Raw genomic sequence first — 19,253 nt, 5'->3', positions numbered from 1 at the left:
GCAGCATCATAACATGGATCAGCCTCAGTGTGTTTTATTGTGTCTGCTCCAGGATGTGGAGAATATTTAAACACTCCTTTTATAAAAGTACATTTTATCTATTAGATCTGTTTCCACCCTGAAGAAGGTGTTACAGAGAGACGACAGTCAGACTGAAGAGTAAAATCTGTCTGTCTGCACAACGAGGCCTGTACCTCAAGAACAAAAGAATTTATTGCTCATTTCAGGTTTTACTGTGTTTTCATTGATTGCTCAAACACGTTTAAAGAAAGTAGAATCCACTTGATCTTCATCATCACCTTCTGAACACAACGCAGGTCCTCTCTGTACTTGTGTTCACATTTCTTCATTAGTATCTTAATGACGAACACAGATCTGATAGAGAGAGCCCAAACTGATGAATGAACTGTTAAACAAAAAGACAAAAACATCTTTTCACAACTGAAAGAAAAACCCTGATGAACCTGAGTTAAACTCCTTCAAACAACTCATCAACCAGCTGTCTGTCTTTATCCGTCTAGAAGAGACGACACCTCTGTGCTGCCTCATTGTCAGCACGGATCAAAGAGGCCACAGACACGTAATGACTGTTTTAATATGAAGAAAACTTTCTTTCAGTATTTGAACAAAGACGTGCAGCAGGGTTTGTTCTCTGATAAAACATCTGTGGAAAAAATAGAAATGAGAAAACCTTACAGAAGGCTTTTATACTCTTACTCTCAGCAACCTTTTTCAAATCCAGTGTGACGTTCACTCAAAACTTTGGGAAAAAATCATGTCAGTATTTTTATGTCTCAAACGTCCCCAGAGGCGGACTTTAACACTGACGACCTGTGTCCAACATGCAGCTGTCCAAACCCAGAAAAGTTCCCATCCCAGAGCGCTACGTAGAGTCCGACCCTGATGAGCCTCTGAGTCCAGAGGAGCTGGAGGAACGCTCCCGCCGGGCCCAGCGCATCAAGAACCTCCTGGCCAAATCCAGGTACGTGACCCTGGAGCCAGGTTGATACTGGTTTTGGTTCTTTAACACTGGGACAGTGTTGGTATTCAAAGGGACGATGTTCAATATTCTGTGTCTGCTCTCAGACAAATGTATTGATTGAGTTTACAATGGCTGCCACGGGCTTCATATGTACTGTACATGGAAATAAAGGTCTGAATGGTGATCCACATAGTCAGTGTGGTGTTCATGAATCCACTGGTTAACAGTCTTTGTGTCCCTCCAACAGTTTTCAGAACATCCAGCCGTCGGCATCGCTGGACTTCAGTGAGCTGGACTCAGCTCTGCAGCAGCAGGAGAGGATCATGGACGTGTCTCAGGCGCTGGCCTCAGAGGCCTCGCGCAAGAGCAAACAGGTGGCAGGTGAGTGACCAGCTGGACCTCAAACTAACCATCAGCCATCACAGCTGTGACACGTTCTCCCTAAACTCTCAAAACTTCAACTTCAATGATCCTAACCTTCACCCTAAAAACTCGTCAGCCCCATTAATAACTAAAGACGGACTAAAATATCCTGTGTACAACTCCTGTGAACCTCAAACCTGTGCTGACAGACAGAGACACAGGAGTCATGTTAGACATGTCATCTGTCCCTGGTGTGCAGGGGCCGAGTGTCCGGAGTCGGTGAGCAGGTCTGGTCCAGGTACCTGTCTCTTTCCTTCTGGGTGGTGTTGTGTTGTGTATCTGGTTTGGTGTGGCTCAGGAGTGTGCACAGACTGGAGACAAAAACCATAAACCTATTTTCTTTAATGTCTGTTGGTGACGTACATGAGGTGTTTTCATTTTTTGTGTCCTGATTGAAGCGAAGTCTCTGTGTGTGTGTGTGTGTGTGTGTGTGTGTGTGTGTGTGTGTGTCTCCTCTACTGCCCTTTCCTGAATGAACCTCCAAAATATAAATAGATATTTTTAATCACGTTCATGACCTGAGATTGGAGCAGGAGATCATTATTATTATAGTGGAGCTAAAACACATCATGGTATATCCTGTTCACCTCTGTCTGAACATTTTATAGTTTGGTTTCAGAGTTTCTTGTCTGACTGAATCTGTGCACAGTCCTGGTGTTTGTGTTTTGGGTGATGTTCCAGCTTCAGGTTTCCTCTGGGCTCTGGGATTTTAAAGAGCTGCTCTGGTTAAATGTGGCGCTCGCTCGTGTATGTGCAGGTGGTGTGTGTGTGTGTGTGTGTGTGTGTGTGTGTGTGTGTGTTTTCTATGTAATATCTTGATTGAACTCTTGCAGGAATAATGACATTGATACTGTTCACAGTGGTTTGTATTTATCAGAATAACAGTAGTTTATTTCAGTCTGAAGTCAATGATTTTGTTTAATTTGTCAGATTCAAATACACGTTATATGTCAAGATAATATTTGAGCCAGGTTTCCTTCAGGTACCAGATTTACAACACAAAACTAAACAGTTGCAGCACATCGTCCCCTGGGAGCAGTCTGTCTTTGTGAAATCTTCTGGACACAAATTTTAAACAAATAACAAAATTCTATTGAAAGTTAAATGTGTTTAATTTGCAGAAGTAGCTCTGATGTAAATTGAAGATGTGTGTATTTCGTGACAGAAGAACAAACACTGACATGTTGATTGTGTTTCCTCCTCAGCTAAAGCTAAAGCTGCAGAGCTCTGACCTGCAGGAACGACCGACACAACCAGACAGAAGACAAAGGATCTGATCGTTCTTCAGCTGCCGACTAACTGATTCACTTTTAACACATCTCTGTCTCTGAGTGAGGACATCACACGTCTTTGAGTTTTGATCCATAGTTTCTTCTTTCTGCACTCACACGATGGAGCAACAATAATTTATAACAGGAGTGAAGAGCTTTTTTTTAATCTGCAGTTTGGTTTGTGTTTTTATGAGTGAATAAAAAAGAAATGAAAGAAACATGTTCAGATCAGGAATGTTTGAAATGAATTCTTTATTTATTTCACTGCTTGTTTCACTTCTACTGTATATTTTCTGTGTAACAGTGATCACACTTCTGTCAGTCCATCACAGTTTAATATGAACATTGATAATAACATGAACATTTCACAAAATAAATAGTTGGTAACATAAAGTTCATATTTGGTGTATGTTTCCTTCACACGTTCAAGTCACTCTTGTTTCAGAGTATAATCCATACATCTTTACATTGACTGCTTATTGAATATTGTTGGAAAGACACAGCTGTCGAGGTGACAGTGATTCTAACAGTGTTTGGGTGGGCGTAGCCTCAGGTGGGATCCACATGAATGTCAGGACCAAAGGAAACCTACTGTAACATGATGACTGTCAGTGGTTTTAATGTTGTGGCTAATCGCTGCAGGGGGAGGTATCAGCAGATGTATAATATTCATAACTATATTTTCAGTCATGTGTGAACACCTGACACTAAGAGTGATTGTATTTCCCACCATGTTGTTTCTCCAGTAGCCCTGATTGGACAAACCAAACACTGACTCCAGACGAGGAGAGTTGTGTTTTTGTGTTGGCCACTGTATTTCTCCTGCTCGACATGGGAGAAGTTTCAGTCTGTTGTCATCTGCAGCTCTTTTTACGGCCTATTTCCACCAGATGCGTGTTGGTTGCGTCTGCGCTCTGGCACGGCAGCGGCACTCCGGAGCCCTCCGCCACAGATACGCAGGACTTCTATTTTTGCCGGACGCCGGAGCACAACGCAGCAATTCAGCACAGAGCAGATCGTGCGGGGCAGAAAGTTGTGCACAGAAACAAAATAAAACATCCAGTTAATTTTCAAAATAAAATACACAGTGTTCACGGCGGATCATATTTCCCTGCACTACACCTTGAAAACGTCATAATGGGCAGAGGCAGGCCTGAAGTCAACAAGTCAGAGGTTTTCAGATGTCATTTCAACCCGTGAACACCATGGATGAGGAGATGTTAATCATGGAGGTGCACCCAGATGTCTTCCTTCGGCGCTGCAGCGCTCCGCACAGCAAACGCAGCCGGTGCGTGTTGACGGACGGCGAAGCACGCAGCAGATAACCAGCGCTGCCGTTCCGCAACGGACACACATCCAGTGGAAATCCGACGTTACTGCTATATGCCACTAAACCCTACACACTAGGGGGCGAATGTGTCTCGTAGTGCAAAAGCACGTTGAGTCATTGGAAGACTAAAAAAGTTCAGATATATAGAAGTGCAGATATAGAAGTGCAGATATATAGAAGTGCAGATATAGAAGTGCAGACATATAGAAGTGCAGATATATTTAAGTGTAGATCTATAAGTGCAGATATATTTAAGTGTAGATCTAGAAGTGCAGATCTAGAAGTGCAGATATATAGAAGTGCAGATATAGAAGTGCAGACATATAGAAGTGCAGATATATATAAGTGCAGATCTAGAAGTGCAGATATACTTAAGTGCAGATATAGAAGTGCAGACATATAGAAGTGCAGATATAGAAGTGCAGACATATAGAAGTGCAGATATAGAAGTGCAGACATATAGAAGTGCAGATATAGAAGTGCAGACATATAGAAGTGCAGATATAGAAGTGCAGACATATAGAAGTGCAGTACAGTAGACCTTTCTGAGTGACTTGCCACCAGAGAGAGCTCTGCTACAGAACTCTGACTTGATAGGAAACCTTAATATTGATAATACAAACAAATAGCATGTTAGACACAAAGCCCCCTAAAATCCCTTTATCTTCCAAAAAATGTTTACACAATAAGCTTTTTCCCCAGCCTTCATTTATTCTGTGTTCATATTTTATGAACATGTGCACTGAATATTTTGGGGTATTTAACAGTATTCAGGCTGGCACAGAATAAAGAAGGAGTCTGTGTAGCTCAGTCTGAAGCCTGGATACACCGGCTCAGAGAATTTAGTGTGGAAAGTGTGCAGATGAGTCATGGTGTTTGACGATACAGCGTAGAAGGACAGAGTGCCAGCTGACCAGTCTAAGAACACACCGACCCTTTTGGAGTCGAGGACACGGGGGATATCTGTGGATGCATCGCTGTTGTGCCAGGCTGTGTATTTACCGTGACAGCAGCGCAAACTCCAGGACTGATTATTGTAGCCAAAGATACCTTCAGTACCTTTTGCTTTCCTGTTGATTCCTTTGTAAGACACACCTATACCTGTCTTATCCCCAGTCCACTCCACCTCCCAGTAGCACCGAGAGGAAAGACCCTCTTCACTCAGAACTTGTGCCCACTCTGAAAATCTCTCTGGGTTGTCTGGATAAGGCTGAGCTGTTTCCACCAGGTTCACTTTTTTGTTGTCTTCAGAGAAAGACAGGTGTGAATTGGCAGTATTCTGATCCAAAGTCAACTCATGCGCATCTGATGAAACACAAATAACATACATTATATGTAATATTATATATATATATATATATATATACATATATATATATATATACACAGTACAGGCCAAAAGTTTGGACACACCTTCTCATTCAATGCGTTTTCTTTATTTTCATGACTATTTACATTGTAGATTCTCACTGAAGGCATCAAAACTATGAATGAACACATGTGGAGTTATGTACTTAACAAAAAAAAGGTGAAATAACTGAAAACATGTTTTATATTCTAGTTTCTTCAAAATAGCCACCCTTTGCTCTGATTACTGCTTTGCACACTCTTGGCATTCTCTCCATGAGCTTCAAGAGGTAGTCACCTGAAATGGTTTTCCAACAGTCTTGAAGGAGTTCCCAGAGGTGTTTAGCACTTGTTGGCCCCTTTGCCTTCACTCTGCGGTCCAGCTCACCCCAAACCATCTCCATTGGGTTCAGGTCCGGTGACTGTGGAGGCCAGGTCATCTGCCGCAGCACTCCATCACTCTCCTTCTTGGTCAAATAGCCCTTACACAGCCTGGAGGTGTGTTTGGGGTCATTGTCCTGTTGAAAAATAAATGATGGTCCAACTAAACGCAAACCGGATGGGATGGCATGTCGCTGCAGGATGCTGTGGTAGCCATGCTGGTTCAGTGTGCCTTCAATTTTGAATAAATCCCCAACAGTGTCACCAGCAAAACACCCCCACACCATCACACCTCCTCCTCCATGCTTCACAGTGGGAACCAGGCATGTGGAATCCATCCGTTCACCTTTTCTGTCTCACAAAGACACGGCGGTTGGAACCAAAGATCTCAAATTTGGACTCATCAGACCAAAGCACAGATTTCCACTGGTCTAATGTCCATTCCTTGTGTTTCTTGGCCCAAACAAATCTCTTCTGCTTGTTGCCTCCTTAGCAGTGGTTTCCTAGCAGCTATTTGACCATGAAGGCCTGATTGGCGCAGTCTCCTCTTAACAGTTGTTCTAGAGATGGGTCTGCTGCTAGAACTCTGTGTGGCATTCATCTGGTCTCTGATCTGAGCTGCTGTTAACTTGCCATTTCTGAGGCTGGTGACTCGGATGAACTTATCCTCAGAAGCAGAGGTGACTCTTGGTCTTCCTTTCCTGGGTCGGTCCTCATGTGTGCCAGTTTCGTTGTAGCGCTTGATGGTTTTTGCGACTCTACTTGGGGACACATTTAAAGTTTTTGCAATTTTCCGGACTGACTGACCTTCATTTCTTAAAGTAATGATGGCCACTCGTTTTTCTTTAGTTAGCTGATTGGTTCTTGGCATAATATGAATTTTAACAGTTGTCCAATAGGGCTGTCGGCTGTGTATTAACCTGACTTCTGCACAACACAACTGATGGTCCCAACCCCATTGATAAAGCAAGAAATTCCACTAATTAACCCTGATAAGGCACACCTGTGAAGTGGAAACCATTTCAGGTGACTACCTCTTGAAGCTCATGGAGAGAATGCCAAGAGTGTGCAAAGCAGTAATCAGAGCAAAGGGTGGCTATTTTGAAGAAACTAGAATATAAAACATGTTTTCAGTTACTTCACCTTTTTTTGTTAAGTACATAACTCCACGTGTTCATTCGTAGTTTTGATGCCTTCAGTGAGAATCTACAATGTAAATAGTCATGAAAATAAAGAAAACGCATTGAATGAGAAGGTGTGTCCAAACTTTTGGCCTGTACTGTACATACACAGTATACACTTGTCATCAATTTCTTTTTAAAAAAACTGACTTACATTTCTTCAGAGCTGACTTCAAGTAGCACTCTGCATTGTCGTTCAAGCTAGGAAAAATCACATAGGACATCTGATGAGTAAAAAGTGCTCAACTGATTGACAGAACAAAATAAAACAAGCTGTGCCACTGAACTTAAAGTTACTTGACAGTGAGCTGTTCAATGTCCTCCTGTAAACTGGACAGCAGCTCCGTCCCCTGTTGGCCTGGATGATTATAACTCAGGTCCAGTTCCTTCAGGTGGGCGGGGTTGGACCTCAGAGCTGCAGCCAAAAAGCTACAACCAACCTCTGTGATCCCACAGAACGGCAGCCTGACATTAGAGAGTAAAACAAACTTAAAATAATTCACAGAATCTGATAAAAAAATCGTATTCACCAAATTCGACCGTGTGTTCGGTTTGTTAAACAAACCTCAGTTTTTCCAGCCGACATGTTGAACTTGCCAGTCCAGCAGACAGCAGCTCTACTCCACAGTCTTTCAGTTCATTGTCACTCAGGTCCAACTCCATCAGACATGAGCTGCTCAGAACGGCTCCAAGTTCTCTGCAGCATTTCTCTGTGAGGTTACATTCTTTAAGCCTTCAAAATGAAAGACAATTGAACATATTAGCATCATTTGCTGAATTTCAATAGAAAGGAAGCGATCTGGTCGTACGCTGATGACATTGCTGTTTACTCACAAGGCCACTCTGGATTCTTTGATCACTGGTAACATCTTCAGAAGACCCTCCTCTGATCTTGAGTATTTCCTCAATTCAAACTCATCCAACTCTTCCTTTGAGGTCAGCAGCACAAAGACAAGAGCAGACCACTGTGATGGTGACAGCTGCGTCTCTGACAAACTCCCAGAGCTCAGGTAGTTCTGGATTTCCTCCACAAGAGACTGATCGTTCAACTCACTGAGGCAGTGGAAGAGATTGATGCATCTCTCTGGAGAGGGATTTTGCTGGATCTTCTCTTTGATGTACTCGGCAGTTTCCTTGTTTCTTGGTGAACTGCTCCTCATCGTGGTCAGAACTCTCTTCAACAGAGTCTGATTGGATGTTTGTGAGAGACCGAGAAGGAAACGCAGGAAGAGATCCAGGTGTCCGTTCTCACTCTGCAGGGCCTGATCCACTGCACTCTTCAGAAGGTTGGACACATTGCTGGGAGCCTCCTGGACAGTGGTGGCTTCGCCTGGTTCCAGCACGTTCTGATTGAAGCAGATGAATCTGTGAAAAATGTATATCGCAGCAAAAAACTCCTGAATGCTGAGATGGACGAAGCAGTAGACCCTCCCCAGATGAAGTCCGAAGTCATGCTCTGAGATCTCTGTGAACACTCCTGAATATGTCGCAGCATCAGTGACGTTGATGTTGTATTCGCTCAGTTCGCTCTCATAGAAGATCATGTTGCCTTTCATCAGGTGCTCGAAGGCCAGTTTTCCAAGCTTCAAGACCATTTCTTCGTTCATTTTCACCTGGGACTGTGTTTCAGAGGCATCGTGTCCTGCTGAATACTTCTGTGTTCTGATCATGAAGTTGTAAACCAGGAAATACGTGTACATTTGTGTCAGAGTCTTTGGCATCTCTCCTCCTGCATCATCGTCTTTCCTCTTTTCTGTTTCTTCTAAGATCCTCTGCAGAACAGTGGCAGATATCCAGCTGAAGACGGGAATGTGACACATTATATGGAGGCTCCTGGTTGACTTGACATGTGAGATGACTCTCTCAGCCATGATTTCATCAGGGATCTTCTTCCTGAAGTACTCGTCCTTCTGGGGGTCGTTGAACCCTCGTATCTCTGTCACACGGTCGACGAGATCGACCGGGATGCGTTTGGCAGCCGCAGGTCTGGAGGTAATCCAGATGTGTGCAGATGGCAGCAGGTTCCCCCGGATCAGATCCGTCAGTAGTGAATCCAGTGAAGTTGGCTCTGAGGCACTGTGGCAGGGCTCATTGTGGTCAAAGTCCAGGGGAAGCCGACACTCGTCCAACCCATCAAATATCAGCACCAGCTTGTATTTGCCAAAATCTGAAATCCCTGTTTCTCTTGCTTCTGTGAGAAAATGATGAAGAAGTTGCGTCAGTGTGAAGTGGTGCTCCTTCATGAGATTCAGCTCCCGAAATGGAAGATTAACCAGGAGCTGGATATCCTGGTTAACTCTTCCCTCTGCCCACTCCAGGTTATATTTCTGCACAGAGATGGTTTTTCCGATGCCAGCGATTCCTTGAGTCAGAACGGTTCTGATGAATCTGTCCTGTCCGAGCAGCGGCTTAAAGATGTCTTCACATTTGATTGGCTTATCTTCTGCTGTTCGTCTTCTGGTCGCAGCCTCAATCTGCTGGACCTCATGTTCATTATTAACAGTCCCACTGACTCCCTCTGTGATGTAGAGCTCAGTATACACCTTGTTGAGAAGTGTCTGGGTGCCTTGTTGAGCCACGCCCTCATAAATGTATTCAAACTTCTTCAGTCTGTGTCGGAGTCTGCGCTGGCAGACATCGAGCTCGCCATAAATGTCTGGTGGTACAAAGAAGACAAGGATAAAATGTTGGTGTGTTCATGTCACTGACAAAACCTCAAAATGAATTTGTTGCCTCAAAAGTTCATTTGGCATTACAAACCTCTCTTACACAAGCTCCGCCCTCTCCTGGACTCTATGGCTAATACTCTCCTCCAATCACAAGCATGCATCCACTCACTTAAATTTACATAAATGTAGCTGGCGAATCAGAATGTGCCTATGTATAGATCCCAGAGTATATCATGAAGTACCACAACACTGTCCATCATCCTGTTCTCCAGCAACAGTGAAGTGTTCACTGATCAGCTTTCTCCACGGACCAGTCACCACTTTAGGATTCCTCATCAGTGTCTCATTGCAGACCGCACAGGAAGCTGCGTTCAGCAGCCACTAGCATGTGAGGCCTGGCAGATGCTGCCCACGTTTAGACGCCAGCAGTGGAGAGATGTGATGCTTTTCTTCATTGCATCAGCGTCCTGCGGGAGTTCTCTGCCAGGACCCCCCGCTGGTGATGATCATGTGCAGCCGGCCGTGTTGGGCTCTCCTGTGGCTGCTGAAAATTGGGTGTGTTGTGTGTTTTGTTGGTTTCCTTCAGCTAAATGTCCCCGCTCGTCTAAGAACGACATTTTGGACAGAAGTATCGGCCAAATTATTAACCTGATTCAAAACAGGCGGTGTGATGTCACCGTAGGCTCCCGTCACCTGTAGCTGGGACTGATCTGCGGGGAACCCCCGTCCTGGTGGAAGGATTTATGGATCGATCTCATCAGACACTAGAGGAGGAGAGATCACAGCCGCCGCCGCCTGCCACTCGCCACTTCACGGACAGGAGATGAGACGAGGCGTAGTAGTGCAGCAGAGAGAAGAAGAGAGGTACGGCAGTACGGAGCACTGACCACTCCCACTTCCCTCGCTGCTTCGTTGGTAGTCTGAGTGGGTGGAAGTTTGCTGCACAGGTCAGCCTCTCATTGGGCGGAACGAGCCACCTGCTGAAGTCCCGCCCTACCACCTCCGGTTGTGTAGCAGTTTTCAACCGTTTTCAACACGTCCTTTACTAACTTTTGCAGTGTTTGATCTTGCGGGGATGTAGCCATTTTTCTGCCATGGTTCGCGTCCTGTAGGTGATATTATTGTGGGCGTGTTACACCAAAACCTGTTTCCCCCGGGCAATATTTTTGCAAGCGCACCGTTGCTGTGGCACTGCCCAGAACGATTGTGATTGGTTGAAAGAAGTACAAGCAGCTGGGGCGTTTTTTTTCTCCAATCTTAAAGTGAGAGTCGGCCCAGCCAGACCTTTCTTTTAACATGTAAATCACAAACTTTTACTGTTTGTTTGTTTTTTTTGCTACTTGGTAGATGCAATGTGACTTAAAGTTTAATGGTTAACTGTTTTGTGACTTTGGCGTGCCAGTGCATTCAGGTGAGTGTAAGCTGGTGTGTAATTGTTTGTGTGAGAGCACGAGCCCCTGACAGGTGAAGCGGCGGGACCCCTTTGTTTTTTTTCATTGTAGTGTTGCAGTAAACATGGTTGTAGCAGTTATAGCTCAGGAGCATCCCATGGTGTCAGGGGGGTTGTCAAATGTTTGGTTGCCTTTTCCGCACTACAAAGAGAGAGTAAAAAGAGATGCTAATGTGACACCTGGAGCATGATAAGATTAGCCATGACGCAGAAACTGAGAAACAGTTTGGCAGTGAAAAAAATGCGAACAGAACAAGACTGAACAGACAAAGTTAAATCTGCAGCAGTATAAATGTTATTTGATTAAATGTGGCGGTTCTGTGGAGCTGCAGAGTTCCTCACTTCATCTTGAAGAGTATTTTCATATTTTGGGTCATATTTAGCCCGTCAGTATCTGTGTGGCTGGGTCAACATTATGTCCACCCACTGTACCTATAGAGTCCAGTAGAGGGCAGAGCCTGTGTGAGATAGAACAAAGGTTATAGTACTGTAACCTTAGTTCTATTACCACAGGCTCTGCCCTCTACCTCGAGGCCCTGTCGCTTCTATGCTGCTGCTGAAGAGGGTGTAGGTATGATGGACAGTGTCTTGGTACTCCTTTATATAATGTGGGGTCCGCATGCTTTCAGGCAGACATGTCCTGATTGGCCGGCTATATTTATGCACATTTCAGTTTGTAAATGCTTGTTCATGATTGGAGGAGAGTATTAGCTATTGTAGAGGACAGTAGAGGCTCTGCCTGTGCTAATGGAACCAGGGTTACGACATCGTAACCTTTGTTGGAATATTTTTCTTTCGTTCTCAACATTCATTCATTCATCTTCTAACCGCTTCATCCTCTTGAGGGTCGCGGGGGGGTGGAGCCTATCCCAGCTGACACTGGGTGAGAGGCAGGGTTCACCCTGGACAGGTCGCCAGACTATCGCAGGGCTGACACATAGAGACAGACAACCATTCACGCTCACATTCACACCTACGGACAATTTAGAGTTACCAATTAACCTAGTCCCCAAATCTGCATGTCTTTGGACTGTGGGAGGAAGCCGGAGTGCCCGGAGAGAACCCACGCTGACACGGGGAGAACATGCAAACTCCACACAGAAGGGCTCCCACGCCCGGGATCGAACCGGCAACCCTCTTGCTGTGAGGCGAGAGTGCTAACCACCACACCACCGTGCCACCCTCGTTCTCAACATTTTGGGGAAAAACACCAGATACAATTATGTTCCTAAAACAAACATTTTAGATACTCTGTCAGATATGACCTTTTATGATGACATCTTACTTGATTTGTTCGTTCTCTTGTTACTTACGCTTCTCCAGTTGGTTAGCGAGTTCTCTTTGGTTCATTTCCTTTAAGGCATGTAGAGCGATCTTCAGAGCTCCTTCACTGGCACTGCTGTCTTCCTTTTTGTTTTCAGTCGTCAAACTGTCTTTGTCCTGCCCGTCACACTCTGAAGGTTGTGACAGATGTGGGAAGAGAATCTTTTTATATCTGTTCAGCTCACGTAGCAAAATCTTCTTACTGTATTCTTCCACCAGCTGTAATGATAAAGAAGAATGAGTGAGGGCTCAGATCCTCGTTAGCTCGGACCAACTTATTCTCCAACAACAGATTCTTCAAATAGACGACATGTAGGTTAGCCCTCACGACGTCAAAACAGACAGATGACCTACTTTAAATATGGTGTTTCCATCCATCTCTGTTGATCCTGAACCGTCCTGTTGGTCCCTGATGATGAACACAGAATGATTTGATTTTATTAAGTGAATCAGGTGTGTTCAAATTCAGACCGTTATGTCCGGGCCCAGCCCGGCCCATCCAATTAACTGTAATTATGGGCCCGAGCCCGATTTAAACCCGACATTTTTCAATAAGTTGGCTGTTATAATTAAGAGTATTAACCCACAATTCTTGTTATTTGAATGACAGAAATATGGGATCTTAATGAACGGTGCAACACGGAAGGTATTAAAACAGGTGTTTATTTTAGAATCCCAAGGTCAAACGAAAAAAATGAACAGTGATAAATAGAATAAATAGAACATAATAAAATATATTCAAAACGAATAAAACAAAATCCAAAAAGAACAGGCTAAATTAAGCCGAACACTCCAAAACAGAGGAGATTGACTGGCTGCCTGGCCCATGCTTTGCACGCACGTCGCACACACACATACATATTCACTTATTTATAATAGAAAAATAGATTGTGCAAACGCTCAGGTTGCAATAAACAAAAAAGCTCAAACAAATATGGCTATTATGCACATGAATTTTGCATTTAGGCTATGATAAATAGAATAAATAGTACATAATAAGTTGTATTCAAAACGAATAAAACTAAATCCAAAAAGAACAGGCTAAATTAAGCCGATTTAAACACTCCAAAAGAGATGGACTGGCTGGCCCAGCCCCCGGGGTCATCAGATCAGACATGCAGCTCTGAACCTGCGGAGAAAGTGTGGCGATTGCTTAGTGCTGCGGCTGTCCACCATATAAATACGTGCTTCATCCTCGTGTGATTCAAAATCAACATGTTGGTTCTTCCATTCTGAAAAGTTTCTCTTGGCTTTGGCTTTTGGCGGCGTAAAGCCTGTGTCCCTCTCCGGCCTGTCAGTCTCTTCTGCTGCAGCATCTTCCTCCTCCTCCTCCCCCATTGTTGGCAAGAGCATGGTGCGGACGTGGGCATGTACTTCAGCGATCTCTTCAGCTGACATCATCCTCAGTTGGTTGAATTTGAGCCAGAGAAAAAGAGCAACTTTGTGTAGCATGTCAAGTTTGATTTTTTGCGCAAGTAACTCTGCATGTCTCTGGAGCACAAAGGCTTGTTGCTGGGAATCTGTGGGAGAGGCAAGCCAGGTTCAAGGTGGCATATTTGTCGCTTCCCAGCTGTCTCTGCGCATCGTAGAATGGCTGCAAAAAACTGACCAAAAAGCTCAGCATATCTGGTGCAATATTTTCGATGTGCTCAAGTTCTCCACGCGTCTCCAGTTTTGCACGTAGCTCCGGGTAGATGTCCTGCACTGACTTGAGGGTGAGGTAAACAGTGCTAAATCTGGTGTCCCTCATTTGTAGCACTGTCTTTGACAACTGAGCAGCCAGGCCAGATTGTTTTACATACCTCAAGTGTTTTGGCAGCAGATATGGTCTCTCCAATATCTGGTGCGTTTTCGGATAGGGCATCCGTTAGGGCTGGGCGGTATACCGGTTCGTACCGAAAACCAGTATTTATTTTCCTTATGATATGAATTTTTCATATACCGCAATACCATGAATAGCCCAAACAACGTCCGAAACGTGCGCGGCAGGAAAGTGTTTCAGCAGGGACCCATTTCACCGCTGCACACCACAGGCGCGCTTGAGTGGGCGAGAGTGAGAGCATATAGAAAAGTTTAGAGGCGAGAATGGCTGCAGGAGAGAGTCCTGAAAGCGAAGCAACTGTACACGATGACCCAGAAGAACTCATACCAAAAAGAGCAGTGTTTCCCCTATATGCAACTAGCAGCGGCGCACCGCCGTTTACAGTTCTCCTCTGCCCTCTGTATCGAGCACGGCGGAGATTCACCCCGATGCGCGCACGCACATGCACACATATACAGACAAAGCACACACACACACACACACACAGGTGAGCACACTAGAGCACAGCTCGGGCCATATTTTCCTGATGAAAGGCGACCAGTCCCAAGTCCGAGACAGTCATAACCGAGCACAGCACTAATGGAGCGGAGCGTGTGTTGCATTCAGGTGTTGTCAGGTAAATAACAAATTTCGGCACTTGAATAGGCCATAGCACAACACAGCAGCATGTCAAGTTGGCCAACCCTGAGCAAAATACTGTGAAACCGATATGATTTTTTCTTAAAACCGTGATATGAACATTTTGTCATACCGCCTAGCCCTAGCATCGGTGCCCAGTCCGTGACGCATCACAGTGTTGATGAGATGATCCATACAAGACAGCCTCTTGTATGGCTCCAGGGCTTTGATAATGTTGCTGACCTTGATCTGTCACCCACACAATTCGGCTCAGGGAGAGGGGGTCCTGGCCAAATCTGTTAACCAGCAGGTTAACTATTTCCCGTCTTATGTTTTTCCCCGTTTTGGCATCCTCTGCGGGAAACGCGGCTGTGGTCAGCGTTTTTCCAACTAAGATGAAGTTGGGGGTCGCATAATGGCACGTTATTGCCATGTAGCTGAGCTTCCGATAGTCGTCAGTCCACATATCCGTGCTCATTCCAACATCTCCGGTCTTCAGCACATCCTTGAGCCGCTGTGTGAAAGCCTCTCTCTTTTCATCTGCCTTTTCTAAACATGTTTTGGAAATGGTGCTGTGATGAGGCAAGACTGACAGGGCTGATACACGACCATGTGTGGCACCAACATTTATCAGTTCTTGAGCTAACGCTTGGAAGCCCTCTCCACTGACAACATTAAATGGCCGTATATCCCTGCAGCAAAACTCCACACATTTTTCAGTAATGGCTTGCTTCACTCTCAGTGGGATGGTTTTCTCAGTTGTCACAAATGAGGACATTGACGGCTGACTTTCATCTTTTTTGCCATGGCAGGCCTTCTTCATGTGCCGATTCAGTGTTGAGGTCGCCGTCTTTTTGCAGTCATAAGTTATCAGTACGTCGCACTTCATGCACTTGGCAAAGCTGACGCACATGTGTCACTGGTGTTCACGACTAACTTGAAGGTGCTCCATACCTCAGACTTTCCAGCGCAGTTGGAGAGTGTTAATTCCCCAGATATTAACTTCTTCTTTGCATCCTGAAGCTCCATTTTGTGATGCAAGACTGTCGAGCATGGGGACTGGGAGACAGGTGGTGAAGGGCTGCACGCGCACAATGTTGCAACATTGTAATGAACTTTGTTGTAACTTTATGTGTCATACAAAGTGTGGTTTAATTTTACTTTTTATAATGCATACATCGCCTATAACATTTCATTATCAAATCATAGCTTTAAAAAAAAAAAAACACAAAAAAAAAAAAACCATCATGACCGGCCCGGCCTGGGCCCGCCAGAGGGGGTGGCGGGTCCCAGCCCGACCCGGCTTGGGCCCTCGGGCCAGGCTCGGGCTCGGGCTTGGGCAGAGAATCTAAGCTCTACTTCAGGTGACAGGAAACAGTTATTAACATCAGACAGTGACACATTTTAAACTGCACTGGGATAAATAAAACACATTAGTAAATAAGTGAACTGACAAAATAAAGTCTGACTAAAAACAGAACAAAGTTTTTGTACACGTTAGCATCTCTCGTGGTGAGGTCATGACGAGTTTTCATGGAGGACAAGGAAGACACGTCTGATTTATCAAAATTAACTGAGCTGATGAGAAAGAAAGAAAGAAAGAAAGAAAGAAAGAAAGAAAGAAAGACAACACCAGTGGCTGTATTGCTCTTAGCATAGCTACCACAGCCAAACCCAGAACAGACGTGTATGTACCCATCAGTGGCGTCTTTTTTGAAGTGCAGAGGATACTCCATGGAGGCATCACTTTTCACAGACAGACAGGACGACGCAGGAAAGTCTGATTTGTCAAAATTAACTGAGCTGATGAGAAAGAAAGACAAAGTCAGGTTTTAGTCTCATTAATTGTCTGCAACAGTTTTCATGGAAATGTCTAATGCCAGTGGTTTAAAGATATTTCACTTAGCATAGCTCATACAGCTCAACCTAGAACAGACTATACGTACCCATCAGCAGTGTCCATTTTGAAGTGCAGAGGATACTCCATCGAAGCATCACTTTTCAAGGACAGACAGGACGAGGCAGGGAGGCCTGATTTATCAAAATCTGCTGAGCTGATGTGACAGAAAAATGTTTTATTCCCATTATGATCAGTTTTCAAAGACATGTTGTCAGTGGTTGTAAAGATATTTAGCCCAGAACAGACGTGTACGAACCCAGCAGCAGCAGCAGCAGCAGCGTGTTTTCTGAAGCACAGAGGATACTCCATGGAGGCACCACTTTTCATGGACAGACAGGACAATGGAGGCAGCTGCGACCCGTCAGGATCATTTTCAGTCTCTTTAGCAGTGTCCATTTTGAAGGTAAGACCTTAGTTTGTTTCTTAAAGAGCAAAGTTATATTTAGTTCTGTTCACATTTAGATTTTGTTCAGTATAATTAGTTTCAGCAGTAGTAGGTACTACAGTTACTACAGGAGCAGTAGTTCAGTAGTATTTGCTCTCTCTCCTACATGATGCTTACAGTTAGCATTCATCATTCATTCATCATTATGGCCACATTAAAGTCTAAACATTTGAAATGTTCCCATATATCTGAACAGACCATGTTCAAAATTCAACTCACCAAACTGGACCATCACCATCTGGAGGAGAGACAGATGTCTGCAGAATGAGAGCACGAGTCTTTAATGAATAAAATCATTATTAGGATATCAATAATATCATCTCATATTATTCAGTGCATCTCAGTCAGTCCCTATATAGTTTACTACATTTAAAAGACATATGGATATTGGGCCGTAGCAGCCATTTTCCAAAATGTTTGCTGGCTGTTAACTGGTATAAAACATGTTTTAAACACCACCGATATTATTCACATTCGGGTTCAAGAGAAAATATATTTTATTACAAAAGGCAATGAAGCAAAATGGTGAGACTGTCTTTGTCTGTCATTGTAATAACTGGATTCAGCTGGAGTGAGAGTCACAGCCCCGATCAACAGCTGCCACACAACAGGAAACAAAACAACGAGAATAATACTTCATTAACAAAAACATGAGTTCAATTAAACAAATGTGTGGCATCAGTAATCAGTAATGAAGTGCATATGTGAGTGTGAGGCAGTGTATGTGAGTAACAGACCCAGAGCTGTCCTCAGACTGATGATGAAAGGAGGTGTTTGTGCCGTCACTACAGGTGGTTACTACAGGTGATAATGCATTAAACATAACATGTAGTCTATATATTAAACATCATAACATGTAGTCTATATATTAAACATCATAACATGTAGTCTACATTAAACATTATAACATGTAGTCTACATTAAACATCATAACATGTAATCTATATATTAAAACATCATAACATGTAGTCTATATATTAAAACTCATAACATGTAGTCTATATATTAAAACTCATAACATGTAGTCTACATTAAACATCATAACATGTAGTCTATATATTAAAACTCATAACATGTAGTCTATATATTAAAACTCATAACATGTAGTCTACATTAAACATCATAACATGTAGTCTATATATTAAACATCATAACATGTAGTCTATATATTAAAACTCATAACATGTAGTCTACATTAAACATCATAACATGTAGTCTATATATTAAACATCATAACATGTAGTCTATATATTAAAACTCATAACATGTAGTCTATATATTAAACATCATAACATGTAGTCTATATATTAAAACTCATAACATGTAGTCTATATATTAAAACTCATAACATGTAGTCTATATATTAAAACTCATAACATGTAGTCTACATTAAACATCATAACATGTAGTCTATATATTAAAACTCATAACATGTAGTCTATATATTAAAACTCATAACATGTAGTCTACATTAAACATCATAACATGTAGTCTATATATTAAAACTCATAACATGTAGTCTATATATTAAAACTCATAACATGTAGTCTACATTAAACATCATAACATGTAGTCTATATATTAAAACATCATAACATGTAGTCTATATATTAAACATCATAACATGTAGTCTACATTAAACATCATAACATGTAGTCTATATATTAAACATCATAACATGTAGTCTATATATTAAAACATCATAACATGTAGTCTACATTAAACATTATAGCATGTAGTCTACATTAAACATTATAACATGTAGTCTATATATTAAACATCATAACATGTAGTCTACATTAAACATTATAACATGTAATCTACATTAAACATTATAACATGTAGTCTACATTAAACATCATAACATGTAGTCTATATATTAAACATCATAACATGTAGTCTACATTAAACATTATAACATGTAGTCTACATTAAACATCATAACATGTAATCTATATATTAAAACATCATAACATGTAGTCTATATATTAAAACTCATAACATGTAGTCTACATTAAACATCATAACATGTAGTCTACATTAAACATCATAACATGTAGTCTATATATTAAACATCATAACATGTAGTCTACATTAAACATTATAACATG

The 19,253-nt window shown here is 42.8% G+C and overlaps 2 protein-coding genes across 2 annotated transcripts in view; one reads left to right on the top strand and one right to left on the bottom strand.

The window, feature by feature from the left end:
- The window catches only part of LOC125887903 (pleckstrin homology domain-containing family A member 7-like), a 222,073-nt gene extending 219,319 nt beyond the window's left edge, over positions 1–2,754 (top strand). The window contains exons 26-29 of the mRNA XM_049575015.1: positions 849–982; positions 1,230–1,363; positions 1,605–1,643; positions 2,611–2,754. Coding sequence (XP_049430972.1) covers positions 849–982; positions 1,230–1,363; positions 1,605–1,643; positions 2,611–2,636 — 333 coding nt within the window. The 3' untranslated portion in view covers positions 2,637–2,754. The remainder of the gene's footprint in view (positions 1–848; positions 983–1,229; positions 1,364–1,604; positions 1,644–2,610) is intronic.
- A 156-nt stretch (positions 2,755–2,910) lies between these two features.
- On the bottom strand, positions 2,911–18,125 carry LOC125887906 (NLR family CARD domain-containing protein 3-like). Its single transcript, XM_049575017.1, has 11 exons — positions 17,362–18,125; positions 16,954–17,119; positions 16,744–16,851; positions 16,493–16,600; positions 12,712–12,766; positions 12,348–12,576; positions 7,750–9,571; positions 7,481–7,648; positions 7,213–7,380; positions 7,070–7,116; positions 2,911–5,311 (listed from the first exon to the last, which is right to left on the bottom strand). Exons 2-11 carry the CDS (start codon positions 17,091–17,093, stop codon positions 4,767–4,769), a joined length of 3,390 nt encoding a protein of 1,129 aa, XP_049430974.1. The 5' UTR covers positions 17,094–17,119; positions 17,362–18,125; the 3' UTR covers positions 2,911–4,766.
- Positions 18,126–19,253: the final 1,128 nt, after the last annotated feature.

Source organism: Epinephelus fuscoguttatus, linkage group LG4 (genome assembly GCF_011397635.1).
Source record: "Epinephelus fuscoguttatus linkage group LG4, E.fuscoguttatus.final_Chr_v1".
Lineage (NCBI taxonomy): Eukaryota > Metazoa > Chordata > Actinopteri > Perciformes > Serranidae > Epinephelus > Epinephelus fuscoguttatus.
The sequence above is the reverse complement of the archived record's forward strand: the minus strand, read 5'-3'. Positions and strand labels throughout refer to the sequence as shown.